This window comes from Salvelinus alpinus, chromosome 20 (genome assembly GCF_045679555.1).
Source record: "Salvelinus alpinus chromosome 20, SLU_Salpinus.1, whole genome shotgun sequence".
NCBI classification, from domain to species: domain Eukaryota; kingdom Metazoa; phylum Chordata; class Actinopteri; order Salmoniformes; family Salmonidae; genus Salvelinus; species Salvelinus alpinus.
Genome location: NC_092105.1, coordinates 45,493,930 through 45,510,711, shown reverse-complemented (window position 1 = coordinate 45,510,711; position 16,782 = coordinate 45,493,930). Strand labels below are relative to the sequence as shown.

General features: G+C 44.8%; 1 protein-coding gene across 4 annotated transcripts in view; it reads left to right on the top strand.

Moving 5' to 3' along the window:
- The window catches only part of LOC139546994 (histone deacetylase 4-like), a 257,932-nt gene that overhangs the window by 225,314 nt on the left and 15,836 nt on the right, over window positions 1–16,782 (top strand). For all 4 annotated transcript variants that reach the window (XM_071356019.1, XM_071356018.1, XM_071356017.1 and 1 more), the window contains 2 exons: window positions 1,583–1,680; window positions 14,465–14,583. In XM_071356019.1, coding sequence (XP_071212120.1) covers window positions 1,583–1,680; window positions 14,465–14,583 — 217 coding nt within the window. The remainder of the gene's footprint in view (window positions 1–1,582; window positions 1,681–14,464; window positions 14,584–16,782) is intronic.

Here is a 16,782-nt window from a genome sequence, read left to right as displayed (position 1 = left end):
GAAATGGACAGTGACAGGGGTAAGGGGGGGATACCTAGTCATTTTTTGCATCATCATTGCATGCGATCATCATTCTCAAAGCCGCTGTTTACTTCTAAGATCACTTTAGCACCGCCCTAAAAACCCGATTCAAATTCGACACAAACCTTCAAATACGTATCTAATGACACATTATATAAATTCTTTATAGTGTTTTATTTACATTTTAGAGGCGATAAGGTGATAAGTTGGACAGATCGAGTGAAAAAAAGCTATTTTCCCACACAACATCTCTCCTTCTCACTATCACACATTAGTTTCGCTTCCCCACCCGCCATTTTAAAAAAAGACCCGACGGGGCTCATTGCCTGCTTGAATTATGCAGAAACGGGCAGCGTTTAGGTCATGTAATTGATCATGTTGGAAAGGGGAGAAATTGTGCTTTACAATGATATTGACATTACAGTTGATCTGGAAGTATTACGTTTTTGGGGCGCTAAAATAAGGGCAATTGTACGGACCAAGGCGATGTACGAGTTTACGTGAGTTTACTATAGCTAACTAACCAACAATGTAACAAAAGTATAATTTCGGATTTGAACAACTTCCTCAACAGGCTCTGCATTTAAGGATCACAGTAACAAGTACTCCTGGTTCAATGTTCAATTATTTAGCCATTTAAACAATTCCTTTTCTAAAGAAAACTGTTTTTCCCACTGTCCTCACTGGCTTTCATGCATTTAAAACGTGAGCTTGTTTGAGCAGTGTTGTCAACAATTTTTCAGTGAGAGGTCGCTAATGGCTTCTTAATTTGTCGCTAAAGTTGCTAGATGACGACATCACAGCACCAATTTACTGTACTGCTGCGGTCCCCGTTGCACAGACAGCCTCTCCCATTCGTGTTTGCTGCAGAATTAAGTGGCTAAATACGCTTAATGCTATCAAAACCATAGAAAGGCTCGCAACTCCTCAAAGGCAGCCTGAAAAGTAACTGCATTTGTCGCTTGCCTCTTTTACCAATAAAAGTCGCTAAATTGGCAACACACTGTCCGAGGTGTCGCACTCGACGATAGTTGCTCTCCATTGGGAGCGCTGTGATTTGTTGCGCCAAAATTCTGGGGCGTTGCTTAGAGAAGGGTTAATCGATTTTTGGAAATGTTCCTGTTATTCATATCCAAAATGGCAACACAAAGAAAACTCAATTGTTGTTAGTATTCCTTGGGAATTGCTACAATATTATGTTGGCAGTCATCTAACATCTCCTGATTCAGGTTTCTTAATGATGTGGTCATTAGCAAGGCCTTCTACCACTTAGGTCAGATTATTATTGTTGCTTGTAAAATGCCCAGACTTAATGTAAAAGTGTGTTAGTGTGTGTACTTGTGTGTGTGCGTGCGTGCGTATACTAGAACGCGTGCTCTCGTCTGGCAGGTGCAGTCTGAGCTTTGACAGGTAAATGGCAGCAATCCCAGCAGTATTTTCCTAGCTGGAGGCTGTTCTACAGAAGAATTGTCTAGAGTGTGTAATAGTACAGTATATGCATGTCATTTTGCTTGAGTGTGTGTGCATGTTGTGTATGTGACTAACCTATGTTGTGTTGTAGGTGGGCACTGGGGCAGGTATGGGCTTCAATGTGAACATGGCTTTCACCGGGGGACTGGAACCACCCATGGGAGACGCAGAGTACCTGGCTGCCTTCAGGTAACACACTTGTCACACAGACTAGCTACCACAGAGTATGATGAGGATTTCTTATGCTAGCAACATCAGCGTCAGAAATCAAGAGGGAGAGAAAGAGAGAGGAGCCAGTTTAGTGTTGAATTTACAGCGGTGGGGGTTGGCTGTTGGTGTGTAAAGTGCTCAGGGAGCACTTGGCTGAGGAGAGAGGTGTATATCAACAGACTGAAGGTCCCAGTGCTCAGTTTGTCCTGACAGTTCCCAGCTCTGGAACCATATACACACTGCTGTCATGCCGCAAGTCTACAGGCGCATATTAAAGGGATGATTCACTCTAATATCACACAATGCCTTCTTGACGTTAATGTAGATGATTCCGGATGTTGTCTTCATCCAAAGATTTCAACTTAAGCCGAAGTGACTGATAGAGTAAGCTATTGTTAGCATTAGAATATAATACATATTAACAGTTGATTGCAGATTCAGGACAACTGTAGATGTTTTTGAGGGGGTAGAAATGTAGATGAACTAAGAAAACGGATTGGGTGATTCATGTCAAATATGCCTGCCAAATTGGAGGCACAAATACAACCATGTGAACATCACTTGGGGTCAGACCTGGGTCAAATAATTGAATATGCTTCAGGTGCACTTGATTTAGTTTGCCCTGTACAATGCAATCAAATGGATAGTCCCAAAAGTGTGTATATTGTCCACATATTGTCTATTTTTACAGTGATAGCTATTAGCAGGATACAGTACGTCAATGTCACATTCAAGGGAGAAATACTGAGAGAAGAGTAACTAACAAAAGGTCATGTTATGCCATGACTGTATGGAATTCTCTCGTCGTCCAAAAATAACTGAACTCATGATACTGTAATGCCTCCTTTTCACAGCTTTTGAGTGGCCTCTATATGGCTGAGAGGCAGGGAGGCTTGAAGTATGATGTGTTGTAATACATGGCCGAGTCAGGGCTTTGTGGCAGCCTCTTTTATATGCCAAGCAGGCTGATCCCAGGGCTGAACTCCATTAGGTCCGCTCTCTGGGGCTATTTATAACCCACCTACACACTCACACTTTACACACACACATTACATGAGCATGTGCATATAAACATCCAATAAACACACACACACACACACACACACACACACACACACACACACACACACACACACACACACACAGAAAAACACAAACATCATGCAAAACTCATGCACGTATGCTCATCACCAATTCCCACAAACACACAACACAACACAACACACACTCTTGCAGGCATACGCACCTACCCGTACACACACAAGTATACATGGCATTGCATGCAAGCATAAACTTACATACAGTACATCCACACACACACACTCACACACACGCAGACATGTGGTTGGGGCGCAGGGCAGAGGGTGATTCACTTTGAAGATGAGCCTGTCTGGCCAATTGGTCTGAGCTGCCGGTGCAGGTAGACAGTAGACACACATCAAACCACTCTGTCTCAGTCTACTGACTGGCTAGCTGCACGCTATACTATACTAACCAGGACAATGTGCCCTGCTAATGTACCCCAGACCTCCACATAACCCTGCTCCTCACGTAACCCCACACTGACCCTTTCACATCCAGACAGATGGATCACATGCTGTACAAGCCGCAGTATCGTATGTTCATATGGATGTGTACAGTATACAAGAGGTGGGACAAGATACATATTAGGGCGCATATGTACCTATATACTGTATATACATATCTATGTCGACAAACCCTCAAGCACTGTGCCCCCACCAATGTGTAGCACGTCTTCAGGTATTGTCTCTTGTGTTGTTGTATATATATATATTTTATTTTTTTCACCTTTATTTAACCAGGTAGGCTAGTTGAGAACAAGTTCTCATTTGCAACTGCGACCTGGCCAAGATAAAACATAGCAGTGTGAACAGACAACAACACAGAGTTACACATATAAAGACACATTTTATGCCTTTATGCTCAAATCTGTCCTTTGTTTTTAAACCACCCTGCCACGTTATGTTGGCGCTGCACTTGATAGAAGGGAAATTGTTTGGAAAGGGTAAGAAATCTTGTTCGTTGATACTCTGTGACAATGTAGTAGTTACAGATTTCAGACTGTGGGAAACACTGGAGTCAACATGGGCCAGCATCCCTGTCGAACGCTTTCGACACCTTGTACAGTCCATGCCCCAACGAATTGAGGCTGTTCTGAGGGCAAGAGGGGGACCTATGGCCAATAATCTGAAAGGCTGATACCGAGCAAAGTCCATGACCTTTATGAGATAAAGGATTGATGTGCCCAATCTTAAATGATACTGTAGCCCCTACCTGTTTTTATGTAGACCTGAATGAGATGCAGTAAATACACGCAATATAGTATTATAGCCCCACCTCGACTTCCCGGCCCGGCTCCACGAGGGGGCCTCTTTCCTGTACGAGAATGATGCGCGAGTTGGGAGCTACCGCAAAACTACCAAGGAACCAGGTAAGGATGGCAGTAGAACAATGCGAAATGCAGCAGGATATATTGTGGAGTGGGCTGGGGACGCCACAGAGATTGGCGCACAGACAACCACATATCGGCAATCCTGCATTTTCTGTGGCCGAGAAGCAACGCGATCCACAGCTGTGCGCAATGCTGGAGCTCACGGACTTGCTGAAATGGAGCATTTAAAAAGAGCAAGCAACGGGAGCAGAGACAGGAGGCTCGGCTCTAGGTGGTGGAGATGGCACTTATTGATCTACAAGAAAACAACGCTGGCATCGGGGCACAAGACCAGCTGGGCCATGGGGTTGGAGCAAGCAGAGGCTCGCCTGATTGCGCCAGTCGGCACCCAGATCCAAGGGGCCCGGTGCCAGTGACGTTCCGGTCGAACCTGTCACTTCCCAAGGTCACTGACAATGATGAAGTCGATATGTACCTCGCAACATTTGAACAAATGGCGGCTACGTGTGGCTGGCCGAGAGAAGAGTGGGTGATTCGGCTTGTCTACTAACAGGAAAGGCAGGAAAAGCCTTGGTGACTATGGCCATCGTTCATGATTATGACAGTGTTAAGGAAGCAATACAAAACTAAATATGAAATCAGCAAAGACAATTATAGAAAGCGCTTTCGTGAAGAAAAGACAGAGGCGGGGGAATCCCCTCAGGGATTGTTTGTGCGTCTCCGGGAGCTTGCCAGGCGCTGGATACCACCAACGGAGCACACAGTTGAAACTGTCCTGGATGTTATCGTGCTTGAACAATTCCTTCTGATGATTACATCTGAAATCAGAGTTTGGGTTTGGGAGAGGGACCCGAAATCTGCTGCAGGACGGCGCGTCTCGCAGAGGTCTACATGTCTGACCAACGGGCCTTTTTCCAATGCAAACACAGTGGCGGCTGCTTGACCCAGTCGGTTTGTGGGATAATGCGGGACACATAGTAAGACACAACACACAGTCTTCTTTTAATTGGCAAAGGGACCGTAGGTGTTTTTCTTGTGGCCTAGTAGGACATAAGGCAGACAACGTAATGTATGGCGCGCAGAGCTAATGTGCTTTTGTGCTACTTGCCTACGTCTAGTTTACGCCCTAGTGAGTTGCAGGTTAATGAGCAGCTATGTGAGGTGTTTCTAAATGGCAAGTTGTTGATGGCTTTGGTTGATACTGGCAGTACACAAACACTCGTTAGGGCCGGTCTAATTTAAGTTAGTTGCAGATTATGGGCCTGTAGTACAGGTTATGTTTACTGTGCATGACCATAGGTGCATGACCATAGGTGCATGACCATAGGTTCATTCTGTGTGAAGAGATGGTTGATGGCCATATGATGTTGTCCTAGGGACTGATTTCCCCATATTGTCAGAGTTGCTAGAGCCAAAGCAGCGTCTACAGCACCTAGGGACGATATTGAGGTAGATCTAGAAAGCGAGGCTCACTGTGAATGGAACCAAGTGTGCTGTGGCCCGAGAAGAGGTCTTGTACTTGAGTTTCCACATTGGCCCAGAGGGCATGTGCCCTCAAGTGGACAAAGTAGCAGCCATCCAAAATAGTTCTTCGCCTAGCACACGAGCTGCGGGTGAAGTCCTTCCTGGGGCCTGAACTGACGTTTTGTGCCAGACTTCTCAGATGTGGCCCTACCCGTAGAATGACCTGACCAAAACCAAAGAGCAGAAACAGTTCCTGTGGACCACAGCCTGTGAAAAGGCATCCCAGAGTCCCAAATGGGTGGTATGTAGCCATCCAGTTCTGGTCAGTCCAGACTTCGCCAAGCCTTTTGTGGTGCAGACTGACGCATCCAACGTGGGGCTGGGAGCTATGCTAGCTCAGGGAGAGTCGGACAGGAGAGATCTGTTCTGTTCATCGGCTGAAAATGGAAATCACATGAGTCCAGGTATTCAGTGGTTGAGAGAGAGCACATCGCACTGAAGTGGAGCATCGAGAGCTTGAGGGTATTACCTTCTTGGTAGCGCTTTCCTTGTCCAACATAGTTACAGACTATGTTGGACAAGGAAGCCCTTCTGTACTGCCACATGTACCATGATTTGTTTGTATTTTTCATCAGCCTGAGGGCCATGTAAGAAGCTATATTAAATCTTCCTTTACTCAGTTTTTGTTTTATGTCCCTTTATAAAAAATAGCAAAAAGGTTCAAATGATTGGGTGATGGGTTGGCGCCAAATCTGTATCTCCACTGCGCTGTACCAGCACCATGGACAGTGCACGCTGCAGCGTGTGTGTGTTTGTATGTAGGGAGGCTATGGAAAGCCACTCGGCGGTTAGGTTTGACTCCATAGAGTTTCCATAGAAAGCATGGAAAAACACTCCTCATCTGTGGTCGGCTACGTGAATAACGAGGTAGGCTACGTGAATAACGAGATACGCCTCTGCCTGTAATATTTTGATTTATAAGGAGGGGGTCAAGTTTACGGTCGAAGCTGCTTCACTCAACTCTGCCTCACGCCGCACCACTGTAGAGTTTAGTTAGCTTCTGAGCTTTCTGTAAAAGGTGTTAGTGTTATTAGCCTATTTAGCTCTAACCAGCTAATCTACCGCTGCCACCATGGATATCAGAAATCAAACCACCAAGGCCGCCGCAAAGCCCAGCAGCGACGATGCTGCCGAGCTCCAGCTAGCTCCGCGTGAAGAGCCCACCCCCGTGTTTGCAGTAGGCCGGCATTGCGTAATTTATTACGTGGGTGGATGGAATTTGATCCACAGAAGTGCCGTATCGCATCGGCTGTGTACAGCTGCATTCACATAGGCTGTTTGTAATAGGTGAATTACCCTATCTAGCTTGTAGCCTATATATTCATTACCAAACAGACCTTTCTTTACTGTGTAGGGCACGGAGATGGGCTACAGATTTCGCGCCAACCTGTCACTTCAAAAGCACTCAATGGTCTCGGAGTCTCGGCATTTGCGCTTTATGTTTATTGTGGTATAGCGTGATATAAGCAGAGTTCAATATAATTCCAATGCAAGAACCCCCCCCCCAAAAATTGTGCCCCCTCACCGATTTCAACTACCCCCTTAGACCCTGCGCCAGGATAAAGTGACTGTCGACTTCTCATAGGCTAGGTGAAAATTCCACCACTTTGATCCACCTATCCAATCCTATGAGATGTACACAAGTAGATGGAGAGAGAGGGGAATTGATTTGACATGTTTTCTTACACTTTCCATGCCAATAAATCTTCTTGAATTGAACTGAGAGAAGGCGGGTCGGGGGGCTAGCTTGGGGGAGTAGGGGCTAGGGGTCAATTTAGGAGTGACAGGGATGTGGGTCTTCCCCTTATTTCACCCAGCTGGCCCCCGGCGCTCATCAATCCCACAATGCTGCAGTGAGTGTCTCCTCAGCCTCTGATTTACAGCACCCAGAGGAAAATGGCCAGCACAGCCCAACAGTCCATATATCTACTCTCCCGCCATCTCTCTCTATCTTTCCCTTTTTTACGTGTACATTTTAGTAATTCATCAGACGCTCTTATCCAGAGTGACTTAAAGTAGTGAGTGCATGCATTTTTTTGTTTCTTTTCATACTGGCCCCCCGTGGGAATCGAACCCACAATCCCGGCGCTGCCCTTTTATACGTCCCTCTCTCTATCAAACACACAGACAAATCCACCCCGTCGCACTCCTTATTCTCTCTCGCTCTCAGCCAGTGCCACATTGCATTTGCAGGGGATCAAGCCTGAGCCTCCAGAAAGGGAGGAAAATAAGATAAGAAAATTATCCCCTAATGAAAACCAGAAGTCCCGTCTCTCTCTCCTTCCCTCACGCTCCCTCTCTCATCATGAACTTGGGGAACAGAGAGGAGAATTGAGCTTAATTCAAACCAGCTCTACACAACGTGAGATGACAAGGCTTTGAAGTGTGTCGGAAAAGCCTTTGAGCCTGACATGTAGGCATCGCTAGCGTTAACCCTTTGTTGGTTAGTGGGTTTGGGCGGTATGTTTTTCAGTTTTTTTTGGTGTTCAGTCAAGCTATAGTATCTTCCTCCTCATTCACTGCCCTTGTTTAGGACTCCACTTGAGAACACACCACACACCCTGGTGGGGTGTTCTGCGGAGGAGAGGTTAAAGCGAGGAATGGAAAGGAGGAGTGGAAGATGGAGAGAGTCCCTAGAGAGGGAGGTTTCCCTGGTTCTTGTCAACGCCACTGAGTGAACAGCTGCCTTCATTCTGAAAGCGCGTTCGCGTGTGTGCATTTGTGTGCGTGCGGCTGCATGTCTTAGCACTCAAAGCATTCAGGGAATGGGGGAAATGATGAGGACTTGGGTGAACTATGAGGGAACAAAGTCCCTTACCCCTACACAGACTTCTCAGGCCCCCAAAAGAGTGCTCATCTTCCTGCTCCGTCTAGTTTATTCCCTCCCAAAGTGAAACAACACAACCTCACTGGGGAAAAAGGTAAAGAAAACACTGCAGGTGAACGAGAGAGATGTGGCTCATCTCATCTTCTCATATCTGTGAAAAATCCAATAGCTTCAGGAATGCCCCAGCCAAGATCAGAGGAGGAGGATAATTAATAATTAACATAGTAAGACTCCAGAGCCACTTCTGTGGGAAGGTTGACGTGTTGGGCGACCACCTGCGGAACTGATCTTCAGGGTGTTTCAGTGGTCTCGATGAGCATTATAGGTAGAGCGCATTGTGCGCGGGTACATGCGCGCACTGTATATTTGTACGTGTGTGCATGCATGTGTTCTTATGCATATGTGGGTGTGCACACTGTTTGTGTCTGTGTGTGTTTCTCAAAAGGAATACTACCGCGCTCCAAGCACGCAAATTGGAGCACGGGAGGGTCGGAGTATAAGTCCAAATCAAAGTATGTGAAATGGAGCACGGAGGGTACTTCTCGGATGCGTACTCCGCTTGTTGATATTTTGAAGCATGCATCAATGCAAGCTTCAACGCAAAGTATGCACAGAAATAGGACGCAACCACGTAAAAAACAAAATTTCTTTAAATTATTTGAGCTGAAGTATGAGAAAATCAACTCTAACTTCAGAACAAAATGTTGCCCTTTCTCATATGTTGCCTAATGACAATATTTTATCTTAATATGTTAATAAATACATACTGTGTTCATTTTGGCATGTTTACATGCCTACAATGCCCACTATAGTGTGCATAGATTGCAAGCCAATAGAAAGTCAATAGCTTGCTACTACTGTTCGCTAGCTAGATAGCCACGAAGAATTGGTAGCTAGCTACCTGCGAAGAATTTACATCTACCTTACATTATTTTTAGGTGATTTTTGCCTGTTTAACTAGCTGGCGAGCTAGATTATTACAATTCACATATTGATAGCTGATTATTATGAGGTAAAACATTTTGTTTTATGTATGTTTTGTTTGGTTTCTATTGTTGCAATTGTCCTGGCTGTACGATGCTTCTCAGATGGTATGTTTTATGCGTTCTCTACACTTTCGTCCTCACAAGAACGTATTCAAGAGAACATCCTCGGAGAATGCACTCGGAGCATGAGAGTGTGGAGCACAGTAGTATGCATATTGAGATACACCCTGTGTGTGTATGTGTGTGCGTGCATGCGTGATGAGGATATTACAGTGGGTCAGGGGGATTTGGGTTAGGCCTGACTGTCTCAGGAGAAAGAGGTGTTCAACCCTGAGGCTTAGCAGGTCCTCCCAAAAACGCTCACACACACTGCCGGGACACACAGACACACATACCTACACAGTCCAACCAAGGTCCATGTATTGAAGAACACACTGAATGTGCAACAGGTAATGCCTAAACATGTTGTAAGCACATTTTATTCATCTTTATTTTTCCTTAAAGGCGCAATGTGTAGAAATCACTTCGTCATTCCAGGTGTGGGATCCTAATTTGATCACCCTGTTGCAGGAGAACTTTCCTGCAAAGCAGGACATTTTAAACGTGTAGTATATTTGAGGTTTGAAAAGGCTTCTGAAGTTTGTAATTTACATCCATTAATTATAATTCAAAGAACAAAAATAGGACTGCACTCTGGTGAATAAACTGAAATTGACATATTTTTATTGCTGCACAAACATTTTGGGTATGAGCCCATCTTCAGCGTGCAATGACAATCAATGTCACGACAATACCACACACAGGTGGGTAAAATGATAAATTCTCAGTCAGTATTGGCCCAATCAAGGGATCCCAGCAGAGGGAGCTGTAGGGGAAACATGACAATCAAATAAAGATACAAATATATAAACACAATACAGATACTGTACATTATGATGTCATTGCCTAAATGTTTGTCCTACATATTTATAACTTACAACCAAAAAACAAGAAAAAGAACATTCCTCTTTAAGGTGTGCTGGGGAAGAAGTGCCTAATAACCAATATGTCTCTCTTTGGAGAAGTAATTTATCCCTATCGCCTTCCCTACATGGTACCTTCACCATTTCAATGCCCATATAATGTAAGTCACTTAGTTTGTGATTATGGTTATTGAAATGCCTGGCAACAGGTGATTTTTCATCATGGTTGTGAATGGAGCTCTTACTCGCAAATGTCCTTGTCTTAAGTTCACGTTTGGTCTTACCCACATCATAAAAGTTACAGGAACACCTTAGGAGATATACAACACATTTTGTGTTACATGTTATTCTACCTCGGACCTTTTATCCTCTCACCCGAATGGGGATGGATAAGAGAGTTCACTCTGATCATGGCAGAACAGTGAACGCAGTTGTAACCAGGGAAATTGCCATCAGGAATGATACACATCAAATGCTACGTTTTTTTCTTAGGCAAATCTGACCTTACTAAACAATCCCATACATTTTGAGGTCTCTTATAGCAAAAGCTCGGGGGGGGGGGGGGGGGGGGATTCAAACGCTTTACCAAAGTTGGGCTCGCTGTGCAATATGTGGCAATATCTATTAACCACTTCCTTGATCAACCTTGAAATGGGACTGTAAGAGGGAGGAGAGGAATTCCTTTGACGTGGTTCCAATATTGCATTCCACTCAGTTTGTCTTACTGTCTTAAGGCAATTGTTCCATAATTCTTCTTTATACCCTCTTGTTTTGAATCGTTCACGTAAATCTTTGGTATGTACACTACCGTTCAAAAGTTTGGAGTCGCTTAGAAATGTCCTTGTTTTTGAAAGAAAAGCAAAAAAATGTTGTCCATTAAAATAACATCAAATTGATCAGAAATACAGTGTAGACATTGTTAATGTTGTAAATGACTATTGTAGCTGGAAATGGCTGATTTTTAATGGAATATCTACATAGGCGGACAGAGACCCATTATCAGCAACCATCACTCCTGTGTTCCAATGCCACGTTATGTTAGCTAATCCAAGTTTATCATTTTAAAAGGCTAATTAATCATTGGGAAACCCTTTTGCAATTATGTTATCACAGCTGAAAACTGTTGTTGGATAGGCAAGTCAGTTTAACTAGGCAAGTCAGTTTAGAAAAAAATGTTATTTACCATGACAGCCTACACCGGCCAAACCCGAACAACTCTGGGCCAATTGTGCGCCGCCCTATGGGACTACCAATCACGTCCGGTTGTGATACAGCTTGGATTCAAACCAGGGTGTCTGTAGTGACGCCTCAAGCACTGAGATGCAGTGCCTTATACCGCTGCGCCACTCGGGAGCCCAGCTGGTAAAATAAAAAGCCGCAAAAAATAAACTTAAGGACAGGAAGCATGGAAATAGCACACATAGAACGGATCTACCGCTTATCAGACTTGCTTTCCATGAGAATGACAAAACTATAACTCACATTTCTATGTGAATTTGGTCGGGGTGCACACAACGCTACATGTTGCGCCTTTAATCTGAACAAACACATTCGGTGTGACTGCGCAGTCGTGGCAGGTTAGAGCAGAGCAGTATACATTTCCCCTTGATATCCAAACCAGAGCACACCTCAGCGACGACACTTTACAGGCAGGAACTAGCTGACGGAGGCAGTAGGGTTTTGGATCCGACCCCACAAACCCAGGATGTCCCATAGCAAAGACGGCCTCGTAAATATATTTCAAACGTTTTATCCGCCGGCATAATTAACCAAGCGTTTTTCATCTACCACATAGATATCCACTGATTCACGCCTATAAAAGCCCTCGTTTCCACTCACACTTGCTCTCTAATTGATCGCTCTGGCTTTCCCAAGGTTGTCGTCTGTTTTAGAGGGGGTTTGTTGATGGGGAATTTGATGATGTGAGCAGTTTCTGATGGAGGGATGACGTGTGTGTGTGTGTGTGTCTCCAAACACATTAGATCTGAGGGAGGTTGGGGAGGGGGTAGTGTGTGATGCTCCGGTCACCACGGTAACCGTCATACTTACTTAAGCTCCCCCCCGTCCAATCTTGTGGCTGGCCACATGAGTGCCTGTGGCCAGCTCACTCTTTGGGTTGGGGTATTTTATGTGCTTGATATTAATGGTGTGTGTGTGTGAGCACTTCTAAGCAGCTGAACAAATATTTCCAAGACATTACTACTCGGTTCATCTCTTTTGGATATTTGCAGCCTACATGTATTGCAACCACCGGGTCATGCTATCATTATCTTACTCTCATTTGGTCTCAATCATTCTCTCCTTCACTTCCTCACTTTACTCATCTCTTACTCATCTTCCTTCCTTCTGTCCACCATCCCTGTGCTTTATATATTACGCTAGTGCCAGAGGCATGCTGACACAGTCCGTGATGCACACACTCCGCTGTGTATCTCAGCTGTCTTGGGTACCAAGCCTCCTAAAAATACTGCCTCCCTCTCTCTCCCTTTGGGGGGAGGCCACCGCTGCAGACAGCTGTGTGTGTGTGGGTGGGCGTGGTTTGCCCATTGGAGGCCTATAATTGTGGCGACGAGAGCAGGATGGAAAGAAAGTGAGCCAGGAGACAACCGCCATGTTCCTGAGGTCAGCAAAGTAGAGGGTTCCTACAACATGACCCTGAGGCACCCCCTCACACAGCACCAATACTCTGCCTATCCAAATACTGCCGGGCCCCAAAAAGCACAGTGTGCTCTACTGCTTGTACCAAACACACAGTTGCACTGGGAGAGCCATTCATACTGTCACTCAGATAAGTCACACGGAACCTACACGAAAGATGCCCCGTCACAATGACAAACATTGTCACAAGTTGTCACAGGCACGTTTGTTATTAACATTCTATCTCAAACCGATTCCTCTCAGTTCAACGACAACAATGTTGACCGCATAAAATGATTTACACAGGTGGTTCAAGAAAGCTTTACTTAGAGTACAAGGAGTACAGCGAACACTCTAACTATAGCCTCAAAAGATGGAGGTTGTTTCCCAAATGGCACCCTATTCCCTATATAGTGCACTACTTTTGACCAGGGCCCATAGAATAGGATGCCATTTGGGACTCAGCCTGAGTCACTGTAACCACGGGTCGCTGTATCAAAGAGATACATTTGTTATCTATCTATTTTCCTTCCTCCAGCTGTGTGAGAGAGGGCAGATTGTAAGGCCTCACTCGCCACACCCACACAGCCATCAACACAGACCAATGAGAGAGCCTCTCCTCCGAACTAAAGTATCATTATGTAATTGTGTATTATTTTTCTCCGGTTCACTTTCACTACTACCTGACATGTGACCTCCTTGCTCTCACACTTTGTAGTTTGGGGGTTTCTACGGCCCTGTTTTTTGGAGAATGTTCCTCCCGACACCAGATTTGTGGCTTTGATTCCTGAATGTGAGGTTATATGTTGTTTACTGAATGTTTGGATTAAAGTGGCTGCCAATTGGCCAGGTACATTGCACTGTAAGTACTGTATGTGGTTCATAGACGGCTTAGCTGACAATGTCCCGAAAACGATACGCACACGTCAATGGGTCAGAAGGCTGTCGGTTGTTGTAATTCTGGATGGCTAGTTAGCTAACAACGACAAGAAACTGCCATGTGGGGAATAGTAGGTGTCTCGTTTCAGCTCGCTGTATCTTATTCTTGATACCATGTCTTGGTTTGACTGACACGTCTATGCTAATATGGCAAAAACTGTAACAATGTATTTGAGTGACAACAAGTGCTCATTGTGCAAATTGATTAATGTTTTCAGTAAACATTGGAGATGAAATATAGTTTACATGTTGTCAACAATTTAAGCCAACCCTGTCTGTTTTGCACCATAGTTGCGCACATGTCGGTTTTGTTGCTAAACAACCAACCCGTATATTGGTTTGCGTGGACAGTACCAACATCAGCCTCTAGGTGGTGTCTACCAGTAGGTATGTTTAGGTTAGTCACTGAAGGTAATGATGGCACTGACTGCTTCTTGTCTCTCTCTCACTCTCACTCTTTTTTACTCCTTCACAGGACGGTGGTGATGCCCATCGCCAATGAGTTTGCCCCCGACGTGGTACTGGTGTCATCTGGCTTCGATGCCGTGGAGGGCCATGCGTCACCCCTGGGAGGGTACAGGCTGACGGCCAAATGTAAGTGACTTCCTCCTTTTCCCCTTTCTCCCCACCAACACACTCGAGTCTGACTCGAGTCACCAATTTGATGACTCGACTTGATATAAAATAAATAACTTTGACTTGGAGCCTCAAGACTCGGGATTCGACTTTGACTTGAGACCGATGACTTTAAATTATCATGTAACGTTTTGACACTCATTTTGTGGCACAGAGTCTCCGTGGATTACTCTCCATGCAGCCAGAGACAGTAGCCGCAGCATCGGAGCTTGCAAATGAAACGTGCAACATATTGGCTAGTGAAATGCACAATTGGCCCTCTGATTGGACCAGCAAACTGTCAATCAACACAGGTCGGGTGAACTAGTGAACAGATTGCTGATTTGCTGTACAGCTATAGGATCGGGTGCAGCGCAAAGATGAAGTTGTAGGGAGAGAGAATTGCCATAATAAATAAATATGCAGCTCCAAAAATAGTTTTATTATCAAGAATAATAACTGTTTACTTTGCAAGCTCACCAGCAATGGGGCATCAAGCAACAATTAGGCCTACTAGCTGGTCTTTTGGAATGTCAAAATTGGTTGAAATTGATCATTTACTTATGGCGCTTGCATTTGAAATTTGTTGTTAAAATGTATTATTACTAGGGCCTCCCGGGTGGCGCAGTGGTCTAAGGCACTGCATCACAGTACCTTCGAGACTCTTGGTTCGAGCCCTGGCTCTGTCGCAGCCGGCCGCGACCGGGAAGTCCATGGGGCGATGCACAATTGGCCCAGCGTCGTCTAGGTTAGGGAGGGTTTGGCCGGTAGGGTCTCATCGCGCACTAGCGACTCCTGTGGCGGGCCGGGCGCAGTGCGCGCTGACCAGGTCGCTAGGTGTACGGTGTACGGTGTTTCCCCCAACACATAGGTGCGGCTGGCTTCCGGGTTGGATGCGCGCTGTGTTAAGAAGCAGTGTGGCTTGGTTGGGTTGTGTTTCGGAGGACGCATGGCTCTCGACCTTCGTCTCTCCCGAGCCCGTACGGGAGTTGTAGCGATGAGACAAGACAAGGGAGTAAAAAGGGAGTAAAAAAATAAAAAGTATTATTACTGTGGTGAGGCTTGTCTCCCCACTTGCGATCTCCAAACTCAAACGCTGTTCTTTGCTGTTGCTTTCACACATTTAAATGCATATGTGCTAAATCTATATTCCATCTATTCCTACAATAATTGCTAGCATGTAATCATTCTATACCGGTGTCGTTTATTGCAACACATTTCTGTTTGATAAGATAGATTTTCATTCAGCCAACCATTTCTTACCCTCTGAGCGGGCGCAATGTTTATTGTGCACATGAATGTTAACAAGACTCATATGAGGTAGAAGTTGTGTTTATTTAATTCAATGTCTGGTTTCGTTTGTTCATATTTCCGGGTTATGTCGGAGTTCCGTGTGTCTGTGTCCTACTGTATGTCTCTGTCATTCTGGTTGTGCGTAATAGGAAATAGGCTAGGTGGCCTGAGCGCAATGCTTTGGAGTCAGTGTGTTGAATAACAGAGAAAAGTATTGTTTCCATGTATGAATGTTGAGGAAATATCATTAATAATCATTAAGTCTTGATTAAGAAAAATATACCAATGTAACAATGGATGTGGAAATTGCCTTTTACAATGTAGAACCATTTTATTGGTTGTAAATACCAATTGAGTAATTGTATGGTCCTGGGAAGGGCCAAGTGAATATACAGTATGTACCTGTTTGAGCTCTTATACCGTTTCGATTTGTTTTCTCAAGGGGAGGCTGTGCAGTCTTGCCCTCTACCTGTGCCGGTTCAGATAGGACAAGTTAAGTCTGACACAGGAGCAATTTCTTTTGGGCTGTGTATATTTTGTCAATCTACTTCTATATTTTGTATGATATGGCACTTTTACCATTGAATCACCAAGACCTGTAAATAAATCTACACTCTGACCACATCAACCTGCCTTGCCTTCTGCTGATTTCATGCCCTTAAGACAGTTACAAGGTCCCTATTTTACAATTACATGATCAAAACGTGTTGTAGACAAAATAAGGAAAAGGGCTGTCTGGTAGCCTCAGTAAATAGACAAAGATTTGAGGTCATTGCATGTATAGATACATTTTTTTACTTGACTTGAGACTTAACTTGAAAAAATTCAGCTAGCGTTAGCGCAATCCGCTAGCTGATCCCATAGACTTCCAGTCATTGCGCTAAC